This window comes from Plectropomus leopardus, chromosome 11 (genome assembly GCF_026936395.1).
Source record: "Plectropomus leopardus strain MGB_pleo_1.0 chromosome 11, ASM2693639v1, whole genome shotgun sequence".
Lineage (NCBI taxonomy): Eukaryota > Metazoa > Chordata > Actinopteri > Perciformes > Serranidae > Plectropomus > Plectropomus leopardus.
Window position 1 is genome coordinate 15,838,620 of NC_142186.1, and position 20,333 is coordinate 15,858,952.

A 20,333-nucleotide genomic window follows, 5' to 3' on the forward strand; every position below is an offset into this window, starting at 1 on the left:
TTAACATAAAGGAAGAATAGAAATATTGAATTTAAATAATATAAGACATAAGATAAAAAAAATACAGAAACAATTTGAAAATATAAAATGAAAAAATAGAATATAAATAACACAAAATATACGTAAAAAAGGTGCAATGGAGGAATAGTACACATGTGCAGAAGTTGGAGTTCCAGTGCAAATATCTACAGTCTAAATAAATAAGTTAACTAAAAGTTTGCAGTGTAAAGAAATCCAGTCCAGTGTGTGTTCATGTAATGCATAAAAAGTTGTTTAGCCTAACGTTAATATAATGTTTTCAGAGTCTGGGGCTGGGTGAGAGCCTGTGTCATGTGGGTGGTGGGGGAGGGGGGAGGATGGGGTTGGAGTACTGTTGATGATTGTGACAGCAGAGGGGAAGAAACTGTTCTTGAGGCATGAGATTTTGGTCCTGATGGACCGCAGCCATAAAGGAGGGTTTTCGAAACCCTCCTTTCTGGCAAGAGGCTGCGGTCCATGTGACCTTTTGATACAAGTTGACATTTGAAAAATAAATGTAGACGAAAGATTTCTCAAGAAACAGATAAATAATAAAAATCCTAATCAGAAATAAACATTTCAACAGGTTCATACACCGAAAAAGGCCTACCTCACTGAGATAACCAATAATCTATATGACATTTGCTATAGGCCGACACTTAATGTAAACAATCATTGTGAAGACTGCTATACAGATGACTATCTCTATATCAGTGTTGAAACAGCAACAGCATTCTTAATATTTTTCAAAAGTAGATTTTATATGAACCCCTGCTGCAAAAACCAACTGCCCTCTGAGGACAGATGAAATAAAACTTGAGCTTGAAGTTGTTCACTGTGAGTGGACCAGCTCCGAAATACCCTCATGCCGACAGCACATATTGATCAATGGCTTTATTAAGGTTTTTATATTTCAGACATTTGATTCAATGAGTGAGGTTTACTTGGATTTTTTTTTTCATTTTGCTGACTGATTTTTCAGAAATAGATTATCGAAGCGTAGGATGAGATTTATTTTTCATGAGATTTTGAAATGAGAACAGGAAGAGGAGGAATGTAAGATGACACTTATTTTTTAGATTTGTTTTATTTGGTAGATATCCTTATTCTATTCTCTGGTTTATTTAGGTAAATAAGTTAATTTCATTAATGGTTAATTCATACATTATAATGTATGCTCCCCTTTAAATTAAAATTAGGGATCATATTATGTGGTGCACTTTCCTTTTAAGGTCAAGGATGGTTTAGATCGCGTACTGATATGATAGATGTGAAGAGATGAATGACCTTGTGTGTTCTGTTGAGTTGTTCTTCTGATGAAAAGGGCATAAAAGTGACAGATGTAGAAGGCATTGTCCCCATGCTTTCCTTACCCACTTCAGTAATTCAAAGTTAAGGCAGAAAGAAGGCAGCCTTACAGTAGATATTTGCTTATTTCTTTCTCCTGTTTTTTTTCTTTCTTTCTTTTAAGATCTACTTCCTTTGTTCACTCCTTTTTTTCCTTCCCTCTTCCTTGCCCTTTATTAACTGAGCGAGCTGAGCAGTAAACACCCTCTAAAGGTCATACTCTGTGTCTTTATTAGTTTTATTTCTGACGCGATGACATAAGTAATTCTCAAAGCGATATCCTCCCATGTCATTTACTGGTGAGCAATCGTGTACATATCATACTCCCTTCTTTTCTGCAAAAAGAAAGATTTATGAATATCCTTTACAACAGACACCCCTGTCATGTGAAATGACAGTAATATATAACACATATTTCCTCAGAAGCTCATATTTACATGAATCCAGAAGACTGAGAAAGGCACATGTAACCAACACGCGTAGCCATCATGTACACGCACACTCAACCAGAGAGATGACTTCACTTTGTGGTGTAAATAAAAGGAGGAGGATTGTCTCAAGGATAGACTGTTCATCTTTTCTAAATTTGGAGTTCAATCCTGCCACCTCTCCGAATACCACAGTTCTAGTAAAACTTGAGATTTACTGACTGACTTAAATTCCAGTCACTTAGCTGGCAAAAGCCTTGTTTCTCACCACGTGGAACGCTGAAATCTGTCGGGATGACTAAAGGTGCGCACTGAAATGTTGGTGAGAACAGCTGTCGACTGTGTGGCCGTGCATGAGTTCTAGGATTACAGCTTGTTTCTGAAAACTTAGTGTGAATTTAACTCTTGCGTGGAGCTGCTTAGTTTATTTTTAAAACTGCAGTAAAGAAAGGTGAGATCCAGACCACATTTCAGCATGATGATGAAGTTACACTTAATTTGAATTCAAAACAGGTAAGTCAATCAGGTTACTGCTTGGAGTGAGCTGCTTGTCTGGTGTCATATTCTCACACTAATGAAGGCACTCAATCAAGAAATGAACTCTTTTTCATCACATTCACGAACCTTAAATGTACTTACTGAGTGTCGACTGTACGGAGACTCTGTAGAGTGTGGCATGTAGGAGAGGCTGCCATTGGACACACATGCTGTTAGGACGTATCTGGTAGGTTGACAAGCCAGAGACACCAAGGTACACTGGAGAGAGAGAGATGGGAAGATAAATAAATGACAGAAAGCTCCTTTTTTTTTACATGTGTTTTTAACCAAAAAATGCGAAGCAGAACCTCAAAGTTAAACTATGCATAATTTGTAAGATACTGCTTGAAAACACGCTCGCCAGCAAAACTGGTAGTAAAAGCCGACCCCAGATTCATACTCATTTGGCATTTTGCCACCAAATATTTGCATTGTTTCAGTGCCGTGTCTCTTGGATGGCTGCTTCTTACGGTCATGCACCTAGTCACTACCTTTTTAGAAAGCCCAACGTGAGGTTGGGCTTTCTAAAGCGCCCTGGGGGTACATGCCCATAGACGTCCTGAACAGAGTAAATGAGAAGAAAAGACGAAAATACAGAAAGAGGAGTCTGCAGAAAAACACACCGCCACGCACTTCTAGAGGGTCATAGTTGATTATTGATAGGCATTACTTTTGTATGAGTCTACATATTTTCTGACAGAAAAATCCCGTATAGTACACCTTGAAAATTTGTGACTCTGATCACTTGTCACACTGGTTTATGCTCCTTTCAAATGGCGAAATGTAATATCCAGTATCCAAAGTATGTTTAACACTACTGGAAAAATGCTTTCTGACAAATGGTTTCCTTTTTTCCTAACTGCCCCTTTTGTTACTTGTCTGGTAAATGGCATCTACCACCCAACTCCCACAACAACCCACGACTCACCTAGGTTTTGTCAGCTATTTTGTTTATATTTAGTCTTAGTCCTTCCTTGTTAGTTTTAATAATGTAAACCTCATCCTGTTTTTAGCTGACTAAATGTTGAGGCATTCTAGCCTCATCTTAGTCAAAGAAAACTATTTCATTATACTTTTAGTTAATCTACACATTGTCAGTCTTTCTTTGGCCAGCCTTTCATGTTTGTAGTATTCTAACCAACTATTTTATGGCCACATTGTTTCCCCTTCAAATAAAGCAATGCATTCTTTTTTTGGCCCAATAATCACCTTGGTTTATTCTCCTGAGCCCCATTGTTGTCCTTGTTTAATTAAGTAAGCAGGTTACTCAAACTTCTGATTGTGTGCTGGTGATTTCCTGATATGGTGCATGTAAAAAAGGAAATGGAACTGCCAAATTGAGAAAAAAAAAAGTCTACAATGTTTTGTTTTTGTTTTTAGTCAAAGAACAAAACAAAGGGTTCTGAATACATTTTTATGTTTAAAGCTACATTTTATTATTGTTCTTTATCATAAACAATATTACATATTGATTTGATATGAAGTCACAGTTAGTGTTTAATAATGCTGGTGCCATCTTGTCATAGTCTGATCTTCATCATGGAAAGAAGGTTGACAAGCTTATTTTGTTGGTGATGGCTGCTAAGTGTCTTTTACAACCTTGCTGCATTGGAATTAAATTTGCAGAGATGCATCGTTTAGTAAACTGTAAACTACTTTGGCAGAAATGTGATAACTCTAGCTGTTCAAAGAAGTAAAATGGCTTTACAAATGTAAAGTCATGTAAATACTTTATAATGTGCCACTAAAACTTTGACTGACTGAAAACAGTGTGAAGACAAGAGTAGACGTTTAATGTTCAAAATTTAAAAAGTTAGATTTGGAACTGCAACAAATGGACAAGTGGCACTACTGTACCACACAGTACGTAAGAGTGTGCAATAAAAGTGGAAATAATGCAAATGTATCTATACTGACAGTCCAGTTACAACACTCAGCTGCGCAGATGTTAGAACAAATCATAAAGCAAAAATTGAGTCAGGCTTGGTGTTTAACTGTCTTATGGAGAGACAATGAGGCATGATGCAGCAAAATGCAAAACACCACAAGCAATTTAAATAGCTGAAGCTTGTTTGGTAGTGAGATTTCAGTGTACCATAGGCAAGCACACCTCCCAGGAGCCAATCTCTCTCTCTCTCTGTCTTTCTCTCTTTCTGCCTTGTTAACAGAATTTGCTGATGGTATAAAATAAACTTGGCTCTAGCTCGAGTAAATGGATATTTTACACTGGGACCATATGGCAGGTGCCTTATTTCAAATAGTAGTGAATAATGCATATGACAATCCATCATCTCATTCAATGTTAAGCAAAGATAGAAGACATAAACTCACCTGCATACACAGACATGCAAAATGCACACTAACATTCACAGATGTGCATGTCAAAATATGAGTACGGACATGTGTAATTACATAGATGCGCGCGTGTGTAAATACAATAAGAAACTGAGTTAGACTGGTGCTTTTCTCAAACAAAATCATTGTGGCATGTTTTCACAGGAAAAAAGCAGGTCCATGACCAACATGAAGCTCTGCATTTGGACTCAAATGCTGTGAGTGCTCAGGCTGGACAGCCAAACTGGCAAAATTGTTGACTGCAATTGCTGACAGCAAAAATGTTGGTGTTAGGCAAAATATTTTAGCTTTATTTCACAGTTTTATTTGTAGTAGGAAAACTTAATATTTATTTACTGTTTTGAGGGGCATCTAAGACACTACTGAGTACACTATTAGGTTCAAGTGGAAGTAAGCAAACTCAGTTTAAATACAGAAGAAAAACATTAAAATGAGAAAAAAAGAATTAAAAGAGAGAAGGGGTAAGTAAAATAAAATAAATAAATAAATACATACAATTATCAGAAAGGTCAAAATAACATGAGTACTATCATTATTAACCATGGTGGACCATATGGTGTGTCTATGACTTAGTCTACCCTCACAGACACATTTCAGACTAAAGACCACTTCATTTGGGACACCTTGTTCAATTTGGAACGAAAGCCGTGTCCAGAATTGAGACACAGCTCTCTCACTTTTGATGAAAAAAATGACATTTGGTTTCAATTTTTTGTGCTAATTCTATGAAGTTTCTCAAGACCAGATTGAATGAGCACCCCTAAGTGGTCCTGAGAAAAACACATTTTTATTGTGTATCTGAAGCTTCAGCACCTCAACACAAACTGCATAAAACTTCATTTGGGGGAAACAGTTTCATTTCATTCAATGGCCCTCAAGGTACCAATAATTACCATTTTATGCTACATGCTAGTATGTGTAATTTATTGGTGTAAACATGCCAGCTGGCTCCCATGGTGCAGCTGCAATGAATGCAGTGTACCCGGGGAAATATGTTACTGTATCTCCCTTATTAGAATGACAAATGACTGAATGCATCCCCCTTAATAAATCAGAGTTCCTCCAGTGGAAAAAATATGGATGATGAATCTAAATACGGCCCATGTAATATGGGAAAATCTGATACATCTGAAATGTATATAAAGTTATTATACATACAGCACTGTATGAATGGAAACAGGGCTTATAAAGAGCCAAGAAAGTCTTATTAAATTTAGTGAGCTGGACGTAGAGGCACGAACTTCAAGTGCCACACCAGGGACAGAGTGAAAAGTTTAAATATGGAGGGCTTATTAATCTACATGTCACTGCCTCATATTTCATCTTTACCTTCTTATAAAAGCATTTTTCATTATGAGAACTCTATAGAGACAAGAGGGAGTGAGGGAGTTGTCACTCATCCTACATTTGATTGATTGAAGAACATATTGAGGATGGCACATCACTGCCGCACAAACTTTTTAAAAAAATCTGGGTATCTAAGGAAACACCCTTTTAATTGCTGACAATGAGTAAAATGATTAATCCCTCTGCATTTAGTCTTTACATTTTATTTTTCAAGATTGTTCTATGAAGCTAAAGCTTAACAAAATCAATCTCCTTTTGTTGTATACATTAATGTGCTTGAGAAATTCATGACATATTGAAATTAGATTATGTATGTTTTCATCCCGTTTGATGCTCCACCATTCAGCGAGTCCCTTCTGTCCTACAGACAGTAAGCCGAGAAGACAACAGTAGATTTAAAAGTAAGAAATGATACAGCAGTTTTCAGAAACACACACACGCTCGCAGAGAGACAGTAAGCCAAGAAGACAATGTAAATGTTTAGTGATACAGTGACACAGCACAACTCTGACAGTCTGCCAGAGTGGGTTTGAAATAAGAGCACATACTTACATGCATGCTCACACATCTTTACACTGCATACACTTCTCTCTCACTCTCTTATTACCTCACTCTCTTACAGTCTATTTGATTTAGATGTGAGGGATGGTAAAACCTGCATCAGTTCTTACTGCACCTACTGATACCAAATCTATATGCAAAAAGGATTGTTCTTACTGACTGACTGGGAAATATTAATATCCTTCAATCTGTCTGTTTGCTAAAGTCTCACTGGAAATTAGAGTGTGTAGTATCAGCAGGCAGTTAATATGCACGTCGTACCTTTCCTCAAACTAGTTTGCTTTTCTGCTGCTGCTGCTGCAGAAAATAGTCACACTGACAAATTTAGACTGGAAACTTAAGGTAATGGCGACATCCCGATTAGGGCTCATTTTGGAATGTCTGATTTCAAAATTTACTCTGACTTTCCAAAAGTAAATTAGGTTATCATCACTGAAAGTTCAATTTAAAATTACATGTAGAATATCACTTTCACAAACCTCACTTTCATTATTAACCACAGCAAATAGTGAGACAGCCTCCTCTGTTTACAGTCATGCCAAAACCATGTCAACAAGTGCCAGATGAGGTTTCATTTTTACAAAGGAAAACACCAAGGGTTTTTTTTCCACAATCAGATATCATATCAACAATTTACACCTACTCTTAGAGCAAAGTGTGAGTGGTCTTTACATATGATTTATGATAGAGATGCTTACATGTCTTAGCATTCACCAGCAGTGGTTCACTTTGTCCTGTAGGGTAGGAAGCCGTCACTTGGACACTGTACTCCGTCCCACTGAGTAGATTCAGAAGCAGCATGGAGTTCACATCTTCACCAACTGTTGTCTCCAAAACTGGTCCTGGAACTGAGAAAGACACACACGTGTACATGAGCACGGACAGGAAGGACAGAGTAAATCAAAGAGTTTATCAGGAGATACAAAAAAAGAGGAATTTGATACTTTGCAGAAATATTTTAATCTCAGTTGAAACTTGGTGGGTTAGGTCCTGCACATTGTGTTGCTGTCCCGAGACAGTATTACATGTACCCAACACATTAGTTTTCCTAATCCTACATTTTTTTCTAATTTATTTAGCCTTAATTTAACCAGGAGTAAACTAAGAATAACTCACTAAGAATAAAAAACTCTCTCAAGAGTGTTCTGATCAAGAAAGTCAGCAGCACAAATCAGACAATTACGGATGTAATATAAACATAACAATTTCAAATTAAAGAATAAATAACAGAATTACAAGATATCAAAAAACATTCACAGCATCTACAACCAGATGTGCTGTCTTCAAGGTAATTAAGAATAGCTTTAAATGCATCCAATGATACCAGCTCCTGAAGACTCAGGTAGTTTTGCAATTAATCACAAGCCAAGGGAGCAGCATACTTAAACACCCTTCGTCCCAGATCAGTATAGACAAGAGTTAAGTTTATGGGTGGAAAAAGCAAACCATCCAACCCGAGTATACAGAGAGCAGTGGTGAGTTAAAAAATAAAAATAAAAAAAAACCCATACAAAACAAACAAAAAAACACACAGTCGAATAGATTTAGGTTAAAATGACTTAGTCTAATCTTTCTTATGATACTTATAAATACTGAAACTAAAGCTCTACAATATAAGACAAGAACAATGTCCTTTCTGTATTTTCAGGTTGTCATTATGGATCATCAGCTGGTGAGGATGGTGACTTTTGGCCTGCTACATGGTACATGCAGCTTTAAGCCTTATATGTTTACATAATTTACTGTATGAAGTTGGAGACGGCATTTTCGGGCAGTTCACGGAGCTACATTAACACGGGTTTAATTAGCTAGCTACGGCTGATAAAATCAGCTAGTGAGTTGTTATTTCAGCTGCCAAAATCGACTGTCGCCATGCCAAAAATGAAAGGCTGCTTTTGTCTGCCGCTGTCTGAAATCAAGACACTATTGTTTCAAAAATTCTAAAGAACTTCAAGGGATAATCTGCAAACATTGTCATAGTAAACTGCATTACAATCATCTCATGTATATGCACAGGCCCACACAGACATACATGAATGCATGCATTTATGGAGAGCCTTACTGAACTATGGCACTGTTTCCATCTCTGCTGTAAACACGAGCTGGCTGCACTAAACAAAGATACCCAGAAGTACACGTACACACACACACACACACACACACACACACACACACACACACACACACACACACACACACACACACACACACACACACACACACACACACACACACACACACACACACACACACACACATTCCTCTGGGCCACTAAAATAGAACATACTCATACATCATAATAACAACAAACAAACTTTATTAATGCAGCTTTTCTAAACAATCCCTACAAAGTGCTTTACAAAATATTAACCCTGCAAACATATAACAAAGGGCTGAATAAAAAAAACAACAACAAACCCAATACAAGAAGAAAAATAAAAAACAGATAAAGGAGGAGCGGCAATTATCTTTACAGCACACCACCCACTGGAACATTGTTTAATAGGAAACAGACTGTGTATACTTGTGTCTCCATGTATGTGTGTTTGGAGATATGTGTGCATGTAATGTATTTGCTACATTTAGGAGGTTTTAATTTACATGAAGTATATAGCGGAGGTATCTTTCTCTCGTTCTCTCTTCCTGTCTCCCTTTGAAGGCATTCGCACACACAGGCACTTTTCTTCTATCCATGTACCAACACTCTCAAAGTGAAAACAGCAGCCTGGTAAAAATTAATTTCACTTCAACTTAATACCTTAAATCAGATTAATGCAGCCTGTCTGCTTGAAGCTGAATCCTCAGAGAAGTAGTAATGGCGTTTAGATGACTAAAAACAGACATGGAAACTATAACGTTTGGAGCCTCGTCTTGTAAGGATGAAACAATTAGCACTAGTGAAGCAGCAGAACAGTGAAAATGGGCTTTTGATGATGCTTCATGACAATAAATAATAAAGAAGGGTAATGTCTTATTTCAGCTCTGGATCACTGACATTTTACTTGATGCCTCAAGCATCTTGTTATAAAGAAAAACTGAGAAGTCACTATCAGGAAAGCCAAACCACTCCAAGAGCAGTCTGTTTTTTTTTCAGGTGCTATATGGGCCTGTCACAGGTTTGCTGCTGGTGAGTCCTCCCATTACCAGCAGATTAGTGTGTTTGGATGAGCCTGAGTCTCCGGGCAAAGCACAGACAAAAAAAAAAGAGCTCCTGTGCTTGACAACTAACAGCTGTCTAACAGTGACTCAGTGTGTGTGTGTGTGTGTGTGTGTGTATGTATGTGTATGTGTGTATACTAAAGTATACATAATATATAAAGGTGTACTTGTGTGGTATGAAAACACAAAATATAATAAATGTGAATGTGTTTGCTCCATCATCACAATAAATAAAAGAAGGAAAAAAGATTGAGGAAAATCTCTACAATCTTTACAATTTGCAAGTCATCCTCGGGGGATTATGGCTTGATTATACACATAATGTTAGGATTAGCATGAGTGCATTAGTGTCTGCTTCTGTGTGTGTGTGTGCATGTTTTTGTGTGGGTTTCTACCATAGATAGGCTGGTAGACGATCTTGAAACCCACTGCAGGAGACTGAGGTGGATCCCAGGTGACCCTAAAGCGGTTGTACCACTCCTCTGACACACGCAGGTTCTCAGGAGACAGCAGGGGTACTGCCGAAGCACAAACAAAATCAGAAAAGAGTAGTGATTCTCTGAACTTGACTTTGGAAGTTTACTTGTAAACAGACAAAAGTTATGTTTGCATTTAGTGTTACACACAAAAATGCATTGTGCCATTGTGCAAATGTATCATTGCAAATCCTTCCTCATAAAACATTTGCAAAATCATTTTTTTAACATCCATGTTTACTAGTTTATAGTCTTGTTCCTCCTTGCCATTATTGGAGCATTGCAGCATAACTAGGTGTTTTACCACCTGTTGATCGGTGTAATGGTGTACTACAGTTGATTCCAGTGTGTATCATGTCACCAATGTGCATGCACAAGATAAACAAAACAAGGACCCACTCATAGAAAAAACGTCCCCATATAACTACAAGAGGTTTAAAACTCCACAGGGAAATGTAATCTTAAAAAAAAAATGATTAGCAAAATATAAAAAGGACAGACAGTTTTGAAAGATTAATCAAATCCTCTACGAAGGTCTTATGTCGTCATGGGTTCCTAATAAATGCTGTCTAAATGTAAGAAGCCACACAAGAAATTTGCCTAAACAAAATGCAGTATAAAATCAGCAAAACTTTGATTTAAATCAGTCTTGAATATGTAGAGCAGGGCTAAAACTAACTATATAATTAATAAATAAAAGACATAATATTGAATAAATGTGCTGATTCATTTTTAAGTTTTCTCAATAAAATGTCAGAAAACAGTGAAACAGTCGATCAAAGTCAAAGATGGCATTTTCAAATTATTGTTTATTTAAAAGGTCAAAACAGAAGGACACTGCATTTACAATGACATAAAACAAAATGCAGAAAGCATTTGTAAATTTTGCTTGAAAATATATCTTAGATTTGACTCCTTGGCCTTGGCCCTTTGCTGTATGTCATCCCTTCTCTCTCCCCGTTTCACACTTATTCTGTCCTATGCATTAAAGGTAGAAAAAAAATAAAATAAAATAAAAAATATTAAAAAAAGGATGCTTATTAATTTCAACTCAACTCATTGTCTCCGCTCTCAAGAATAGTACCAGTAGGAGGAGGCATTTGATACAACCTTTTCGTATTTTAGTACTTGACAGTTTTAAATTTGGTACTACAGACCTATTGTAGTCCATAAAAGTGGCGATGATCAATTTTCAGCCTTATCATGGCTTATGACTTTCAGTCTTTGTTGTTGATTACAATTTAAAATAGACACAGCACTCTGTGTGTAGTTTGCTGATAAACAGCGCTGTATGGTCCAATTGTACATTTTTTTACATACAGTGAAATCTAAATTATGGTAACACTGTAAAACTTATTTTCTAAACAGTGATAGGACGGGTTAAATTTGAGTTATCACATGGTTGTATATTCCTACAAACCCTGATTTTTTCCTCCTTCAGATAATAACTTACTGTTTATCGAGTATGCCTGGGCTCAGATTTACGACTATGCTGCTTTCCACGCTGAGAAGAGATTTTCATTTGCAATATGGCGAGCTACAGTACCCCCCATCTAATAAGATGACAAATTTCATCTGACATTTCAACTCTCTGTACGAGGAAACAATCACTACTGCTCATAAGAGGTAATCAAGAGAATGGTTGAGAAAATCAATTAGTGCAGAGCAAAATAATTTAATCGTCCCATTAATGAAAGGAGCTGCTGTAATTAATAACGGCCGTCGTTAAGACAATTAAGGACGCATCATTATTTGTCAGCGCATTAATTCAAATTCTCCTTCAGGAATGTAGATGAACATGAAATTAATGCAATGCAAATGAACATTCTGCACGCTGCAATAAAATTAATTTTCATTTGCTTTCAGCTTTGTCTGATGTGTTCTCTTTAACTAGAAACTGCATCTTTGTATAATGAAAACCGAGAATTGACCCTCGTGGTTAATAATTTAGAGTCTGTGTTTGTGTTTTTGTGTGTGTGTGTGTGTGTGTGTGTGTGTGTGTGTGTGTGTGTGTGTGTCTATGTATTTTTGTGGCTTACATGTTGCACCCATGACAGAGACACTGATGCCCTCTTGTCCGTCGGTGTACACTGGAGTGACTGTCACTTTGTACTGGGTGTCTGACAGCAAAGGTTGAAGCACTGCTCTCCTCTGACCACCTGAAATTAACACCTACACACACACACACACACAGACACATATATACACATATACACATTAGGGGAGCATTTTAAAGTGTAGAAGAGGGAGTTGTAAAACAATAATAAGTTCTGTTCACTTGGGACAAACCTGCACAAAGCCCAAAACACAAGCGGCATACAAATCAAAAACACACAAGCATCAGGATGCATGCACCATATAGCAGACTGCACACAGAATATGTTGCTCTTTGCTGGCTTATAGGAACATTTGGAGGGAAAGATTAAGGCCAGGCTTAATTAGGTGAAACAGTAAGGGCTTGCAGAATGTTATGTATACCTTCAGGGATTTGAACCACAACTGTTCAAGAATTCTGCTCACTTCAGTTGAGTCAATAAAATCAGTTGAGGCCAACAGTGAGGCAAAAAAAAAAAGCAGAGAAAAACCCATTACTGCTGTGTTTTAACTTATAAGTGTTGAAGTTCTTTCTCTGCATCCGTACATTCTAAAACTATTTCTTCATACAAATAGGTACCTCTTTATCTAAAAATGTCAAAGTACCCTACAAAAACAATATGTGGTACATTGACACTAAGATAAAGAAACCTGATAAAAACCGAAGCTGCCATTTAAAAAAGAAATCCAGATGGATACTTTCTATAGATAAGCTTTACAATTTATTCCTGACTGTGGAAGCAACGGTGCAATCCCCACTCAAGGTTCCCGCTGTTCTAATGCAATCTCAGATTCTATCGGCTATCATCTGCAGACTATTCAGCCTCTGCAATCAAGGGCCAATATCTACGGCCGATACAGAGACACCAATGGATATTCACACCAAGACCTCAGAACATCAGCATGCAGTTATCTGCATATGAATGCAGGCAATTTTAAAAAAAACTGCCCCTTCCACATGGACAGTTTACCTGCTGCTGAAACCTGATTGGTCAATACTACTTAGACTACAAATGGAAATCAGAACAATTAAAATACCATAATCTTTCCCGTTCTGTAAGCAAAGGGTGGCAAATGAATGACCGACTCTACTCTCCCTCTGATTGGCTAGTACTCGTCACTTTTCTTGGTTGGATTGGTTCGGGCGAGAGGAGTGGGACTGGTTAGAGTTAGGGCAGGAGTGTCAGGGTAAGCCAATCAGAAGCAGAGTAATGCAGAGTAAGACGTTCCTTCCCTTTACAAGGCAGTGCTATTTCATTTCCAGTACATATGCAGAATCCGTCCATAGAAATTAGTTCTTCTGCTTTTCAACCACTTATTAGCACATGACATTTGCTCAGTTGTTATGGAACTGTAGATGTCTTAATGTTTGTTATTCTGAGCACTTTTTGAAGTATTGTTCATGTTGGATTAAAAATTGAGCTTTACACTTAATTTATGCTGCATCTACAATTTTATGACAACTAAGCAAAATTTCTGTCTATGAAGACTGTGTTGATATGCCTTAAATAAAAGTAAACTTTTTCCTGCTTCCTGTTTAATTAACTTATTTGTAAACCAAAACACTATTTGATATGCACATAAAACATCTTCTAATGTTCATCTGTCTGTTCTTAACTAAGTGTCTGCTTTACCAAAACAAGACTTTAACATAAACAACAGCAGAGAGATTAACTTTTCTTTACTGTGCAAACAGCACTGATCCCCAGCCCAATGTAAGCCTGTGTGTGTGTGTGTGTGTGTGTGTGTGTGTGTGTGTGTGTGTGTGTGTGTTAGAATGAAAGTGCAAGACAGAGAGAGAAGTGCATTTAGAGAGGTCCAGGTAAATCTCTCACAGCCAATCAGATTGGAGGAGCTGTCCACTCTGACTGCGGTGCTGAAACACCTGCCAGTGTCACAGCAGAAAGGCACACACACGCGCACACATTCAAACATTGAAATAACATAAACAAACACAACCAGCTTATTAAACAAAGAGAATTGTTTATGGTGTCTCTTTTGCTGTCTATCTGTCTCTCACACACATCCACATCAAAGCACATCCAAACTTTCAGAACGAGGCGCGACCTGAAACAACCCTTATCTATCAGCCAGCGGACAGGTTTAAGCCTTTCTCCCATTTTGTTTAGCTATTGTTTCTTTTTCCACCTCCCTTTGTTTCTTTTGCTCTTTTCTCTGCTGCCCTCCATCTCTGCTCCCAGTGAGGTAAATGGCTGCTGAAAAGATAATGGAATGTCTTCTGGCTTGGCCTGGCCTCTCCATCTTCTACGGCTCTTGACACCACGTTGGGAAATTAAAACAGGGGGCAGGGAAAGAGAGGGGAGGAAAGTAAAGGGAGGCGGCAACAGAGAAGATGACAGGAGGGAGGGAAAACTGAGAAAAATAGAGAGATAGAGGGACAGATGGAGAGAGAGTTTGTGTGTGTCTGTGTATATATATATATATATATATATATATATATATATATATATATATATATATATACGTGTGTGTGTGTGTGTGTGTGTGTGTGTGTGTGTGCATCAGTGATCAGGGTCAGTACATGGCACTGAGCTCAAGGGCTCTTACCACAGATAGAGGAATCAGGAAGGAAAGGCTGAGTGGACCGGGACTAAAAGTGTAATCAGTTTTTTGATTGGAGCAGATGACCCGACACTGACCGCTGCAGTGCCATCCAGTCGGCTGGAGATGTGAAATAACCAGAATCTTCCTCCGAATACAACTTCAGTGGTGTCTATTCCATATAATCAGTGTTCACGGCTCACTATGGAAGAACTTTGTGTGTGTTTTCATGTATGTGCATGAGAGCTACAATGTCCAAAGTGGCAGAGGAACATGAGGCAGGAGATTTTCTAAAATATAGACACGGATATAAAATAGCGCATAAAAGAGAGAAATATTTGAAGTCACCCTACACTCAATAATGTGTTGTTCTTCTGTTTATGCCACCAAAAATGACTGACCTTGACTATACTGATGAGGGGTGTTTTAACATTCCTTGAGATGCACTTCCCTAAAATTTCAGACTCAAATGTACCCCAGACAAGCTCGATTAGAGAAACACATATCAATGGAGCGACAGACTTCAACACAACACCAGCAAAAAAACCCCTGAAACCTCCAATACAGAGCGGACATGTCAGTACAGAGAGCGCAAGTTCACATTAGCATAGTAAGTGTTAACACACATTTTTCCATTTTTCCATTCTCTGAAATGTAACATTACATAAAAATTAAGAATAAAAATCAATGTCAAAATTTACCAGTCAGATTCTCAAAATATGGGGTGAGTCATATATACAGTACATATATTGTATATCAGCACTTACGTTCACCACACTCAGATCTGTGAGCCATGTGGCTAAGAACTTTTTATGTAGGAAAACAAACAAAATACAAATATTAATTATAGCAGAATATTTTAACAAACTTAAAAAACATGTCTAGAGAAGGACTTTAGAGATCAGAAAACACTGCACAAAACCACAGATCAACTATAGCACACGCCCCTAAACCTCTTAAATCTGTACTTGATTTTTTGTGAAGGATTGATTTTTTACAGTTGTAGCTCACAACTTGATCAACTCACAGACTCCTCTTTGTGGTCACCCCTGAGGTCGGCATAGGAGATCCTGTAGCTTTCCACATGGGGGTCTTCAAGCTCCCATGATGCCTCTAAGCTCTGGGTGGTCTCATCACTCAGCAGAAGGTTTCTCACAGCTTGACGTGCCACTGTGACACCACACCACAGACAAAAGTTAGTGGACTGAGTTACTGCAGGAGATATATATGAAACATTTACGCAAGATCTTGGCTTAAGATATGTTTTCTCAACACTTAATGTGGTTCGGTAAACTGTGAATCAGAAAAATGTCAGTCAAAATGCCAGTATGCAAAAGAAAATCACAACAGTGACTGTCAGAGTGCCAATATGCTTAGACAGCTGTAACACGCTGAATAATAGAGCTGCAGTAAAATCTGGCCCAAATAGAGCTTCATTTTTCTCAGGAACAGTTCGAGTTTGAAACAAAACAAAGTGTTTGTGTTTCATCAGTCTCGATAACTGCTTTAAACCAAGTGGGCATGTTTTAAAGTCTAAGCAGTCCTGGGTAGATGCAAACCAGTGTGAGGGCTCCATACATAATGCAGCCTTAAACTCCGAGCCTCAATTTTTAAAAATAGAGGCGACTTGCTGTCTTTTACCCGACCACTTTAAGTTGTGATTTTCACAGAAGCTCTTGGAGTTTTAAACAAAGCAGATGTGCTGTTTTTTAAGTTTCTAGGATAGTGAGCTGGGAATTAAATAAAAGGAGACATGTTGCTTTTTCAAAGTTTTTAAAGCCCTGAGTGGAGAAACTGCTCTGACTCGATTAGCTGTGGCCTGCTCCTCATACAGAACACAATCCAGATGGCCTCCGGGTCGCCTCTGAGATAATGAAGTTTGAACTATAGTCTCTGGGTGAAGCCAACTTGGTAAACACACTTATAGAAACACAAAAGGGCTTTCAAACTTTTTTCATAAGGTGAATCCTCCTTGAGAATGTAATCAATGTTTCAGTTTTGCATTCATCAACTTTAGTCAGAACAGACAGTGTGGAGCAGCTCTTTTAAGCTCTCAGTAATTCTGGTTTTGCTTCTTGAAACTAAATTAGCGACAAAGACCAAAACTCTGCTCGGGGAACTTGCTAGAACTGCGGCTGCACTCTGGCAACAAGAACATGTCTTGGAAACTAGTAGAGCCTTTCATATTTGAATGGCAGTAGACGTTGTAGACAGATGCCTTGGCTTGAATCGTGATTAAGATTTGGCCAGCGTCTTTAAAAGGCGAGGGGGGTTTTTCAGAGCAAGTACCACTTAGCCTGCTGCCCACTGGACACATGCAAGCAAAAATGTTTAAAGCAACACTTTCCTAACATAATGAAAATATACGTTTCACAGCACAATTTTATCCAACATGTCATGCCAATTGTGCCACATCTTCTCAAGTTAGCGTTTGGTCATTATTATACATGTACAACTTTGAGTGTGATGTTTCATTACACACAAATAATTTGGACATTTCTTACTTGCGGGCGTCGTAGCAATCGTTGTTGTCTTGGCCACTAGAAAAATAAAGAGAAAACAGATAATAGAAGTTTTCAGCAACAACTCCCTGTAGCAATAACTAAGGTAATTAGACAGAAATACATAACAAATCATTGACAGGAAAATAGATTTTCTTCTTCTTTGATAAGGTGCAACAAACAAAGTCAATGCAAATGGGCTCATGCAGAGCCACGCTGTGAGCTCAGAAATACTCATTTTAATGTGATTGGACTGGTCTGTTATTCTCAGCAGGCAGTTGCACTTCAGTGAAGAGGGTTAGTTAGGTCACTGGATAATTTTGACATCCCTGCAAGTGTCTTCATTTATAAAATTACCCTTGTCTCTTTCTCTTATCTCTGGAAAAGTTTTTAGATTCTGACTTTTTTTGAGTTGTGTATTGATCAGATAAAGCAGTAAAGTCAGCAACACAACAGCCGTGAGTCAAATGTCACTTACATGTGGTCTCTATAACAGACACGGTGTCACTCTCCGATTCATCTTTAAATACAGCCGTCAACATAACTTCATACTCAGTGGACGGACTCAGACCGGTCAGGATGTATCTATTATCACTTCCACTCAAGACCACCTACAGAAGAGAAACACACATACAAGTTTTATATTTCATTTGACTTCCAACAAAATCTTCTTTCCAAATAAAACAACTCCTCAAGGAGGTTGGATGATATTTTCAAACATGTCAACTGTGTGCTCCTGCTGTTTTATAACCTCTCTTCAACAGTTCATTTTGGTCAAAACATTACAGGAGACAGTTGTCAGTTAATCGTCATGTCACACTTTCATTCAGTGTTTTAATCTGAGTTTTGGCCAATGATAATATTGAAAGTTAAAGTCTCTGTAGTGACAACCAAACTTGACTGGGAATTAGAGAAAAAGAAACATGAAAACAAGCAATCAATAAATAATTGTAATAATAAATAATAAATAATAATAATAAATAAATAAATACTTTTCGATACCTTTAATCATGTCTTTCACAATGTGCTGTTAAGATCACTTTTTTGTGTGTGGCATGTTCATTTGTTATTCTTATATTCATTATAAGATAAACAGGAAGAGTCTCCTAAGTTACCCTCAAGATGTGATAAAAATGTTGGGCATTAACCAACATCCTGACAAGCTTATTTATACTTTAAGTACAACACCAGACTTTCAAAACCAAGGTCACCACTGAGTTTTAGTAGAGAAAGCTGCTAAAAACATAAAATAACAAATTGCCTCAGTGCTCATGATTTCAGGCAAGAAAACAGCAGGAAATGGTGGTACATATTTTCAAAAGCTGGTGTCTATGAAAACAAACTGTTGTACTTTGTATGTGGAGTTGGTTGTAATAATATGTTAAATAAATGATGCAGAAAGAAATTCATTGATTGTCATTTAGATGCCCTTACTATATTTTTGTTATGTTTTTCCTCATCTTGCCACATATTTAAAATACAAGGACTCGTGACTGGAATCCCCGGAGACCCCAAGAATCAATTACTGTAAAAACAACCATCACATCACAAAACATCACAAAATGTTAACTTATTTCTTGTAAAACATGATTTCTCATACAATTAATGTCATCTGACAAAAACTGGTATTATTTACTTTCTGTTAGTTAGAGTAAACAATTGTTTGTTTATAACTGTATGGCAACAAAGGGGTCAGTTCGACCCAGATATAAAATAAATACAATAAACTCATTGTCATTCAAACTTCTTTGTCTTTCAATACAACAGTAGATAGAGACCTTGGTCTCAGTATAATCCCTTGTCAAAATAAAGGCTGAATAATTTAAGTCATTCAGAAATGTCTGGTTTCTCCTGAATACAACAGCGTAGCCAGTTGGATCAATTGCTGCTGCAGGAGTCCAAACGACCACTACAATTTGTCCAACACAAGAAAATGAGTCAGACCCCAAGGTAAACACAAAGAGGTCATCAAGAGTACAGCTTACTTCCATGGAGAGCAACACTGAAATTGGAATTCACTGTAGATGACTCAATAACCATATTATGTGCAGGAATTTGTTTCTTTAGAGAGCCCTTTGAGGCACAGTTACATGCTAATTTCAGCAGTGGGGCAGGCCATTATTGCTTTCCCAGGAGCAAGTGCATCTTTAGTGATTCATTCTCTCGCTTTTCTTTGAACATTTCCTTGCATTTATTGAGATAGATTTACTTATTTTACAGCATTGCCCTCTGTGGTATTTGTCTGATTAAAGAGTGGAGTCAAACAGACATTTTATTGATTAACAAAGAGCACAAAAAGGCCCAAAACCTGTTTTCTCAAAGGTATCTGGATGCTGGTAAAACAAATTAAATCCAAACAAAACAGCACGATCAACATTGATATAATTTATTCTTCTCATGGAGCCGTACATTATCATATATTTTAATCTGGGTAATCTTTCACTCTGTTTTTGTGTGGCTGCTTGACTGAATTATGTTTAATCTCCTCTCAGATATAACAATACAGAGCGTTCGGCAGCTGTGTGTTTATGTGTGTACATGTGTAGAGTATGTGGGTGAGAAACAGAGAAAAGCTGCGTAGATCCCTTTCTCTGTGCTGGCGGAATTACCAGCCCACCACTCCAACTCCCCAGAGTGTTATTTTCAGCTCTGATGACTCTCAGCAAAACACACAGACACACAACATGCACACACAAACACGCACACACTCACACAGACCTAAGGGCTCTATCGCTGCCGCCCAGCTGTCTCTAAACCCCAGATCATGGTAATAAAACACCCAAGCCATTAATTTCTAGATTTATTCAGCCTTTATTTATACTCAGCCATGCCAGGGGTTTTACCAGCTACCAGTAGTGTTGTTAAGCTTATATGCAAGTCTATAGGCTCCCATTTATCTGAGCATATAGAGCTCAGCCTCCTCTGGAAACAGAGATAATACGTGGACC

The 20,333-nt window shown here is 37.7% G+C and overlaps 1 protein-coding gene across 2 annotated transcripts in view; it reads right to left on the bottom strand.

Moving 5' to 3' along the window:
* col14a1a (collagen, type XIV, alpha 1a) overlaps positions 1-20,333 on the bottom strand; it is a 195,724-nt gene that overhangs the window by 121,339 nt on the left and 54,052 nt on the right. For both annotated transcript variants that reach the window (XM_042490363.2, XM_088084067.1), the window contains 7 exons: positions 17,864-17,996; positions 17,389-17,424; positions 15,912-16,054; positions 12,268-12,400; positions 10,148-10,270; positions 7,292-7,441; positions 2,433-2,549 (listed from right to left, as the gene is read on the bottom strand). In XM_042490363.2, the coding sequence (XP_042346297.2) occupies positions 2,433-2,549; positions 7,292-7,441; positions 10,148-10,270; positions 12,268-12,400; positions 15,912-16,054; positions 17,389-17,424; positions 17,864-17,996 (835 nt within the window). The remainder of the gene's footprint in view (positions 1-2,432; positions 2,550-7,291; positions 7,442-10,147; positions 10,271-12,267; positions 12,401-15,911; positions 16,055-17,388; positions 17,425-17,863; positions 17,997-20,333) is intronic.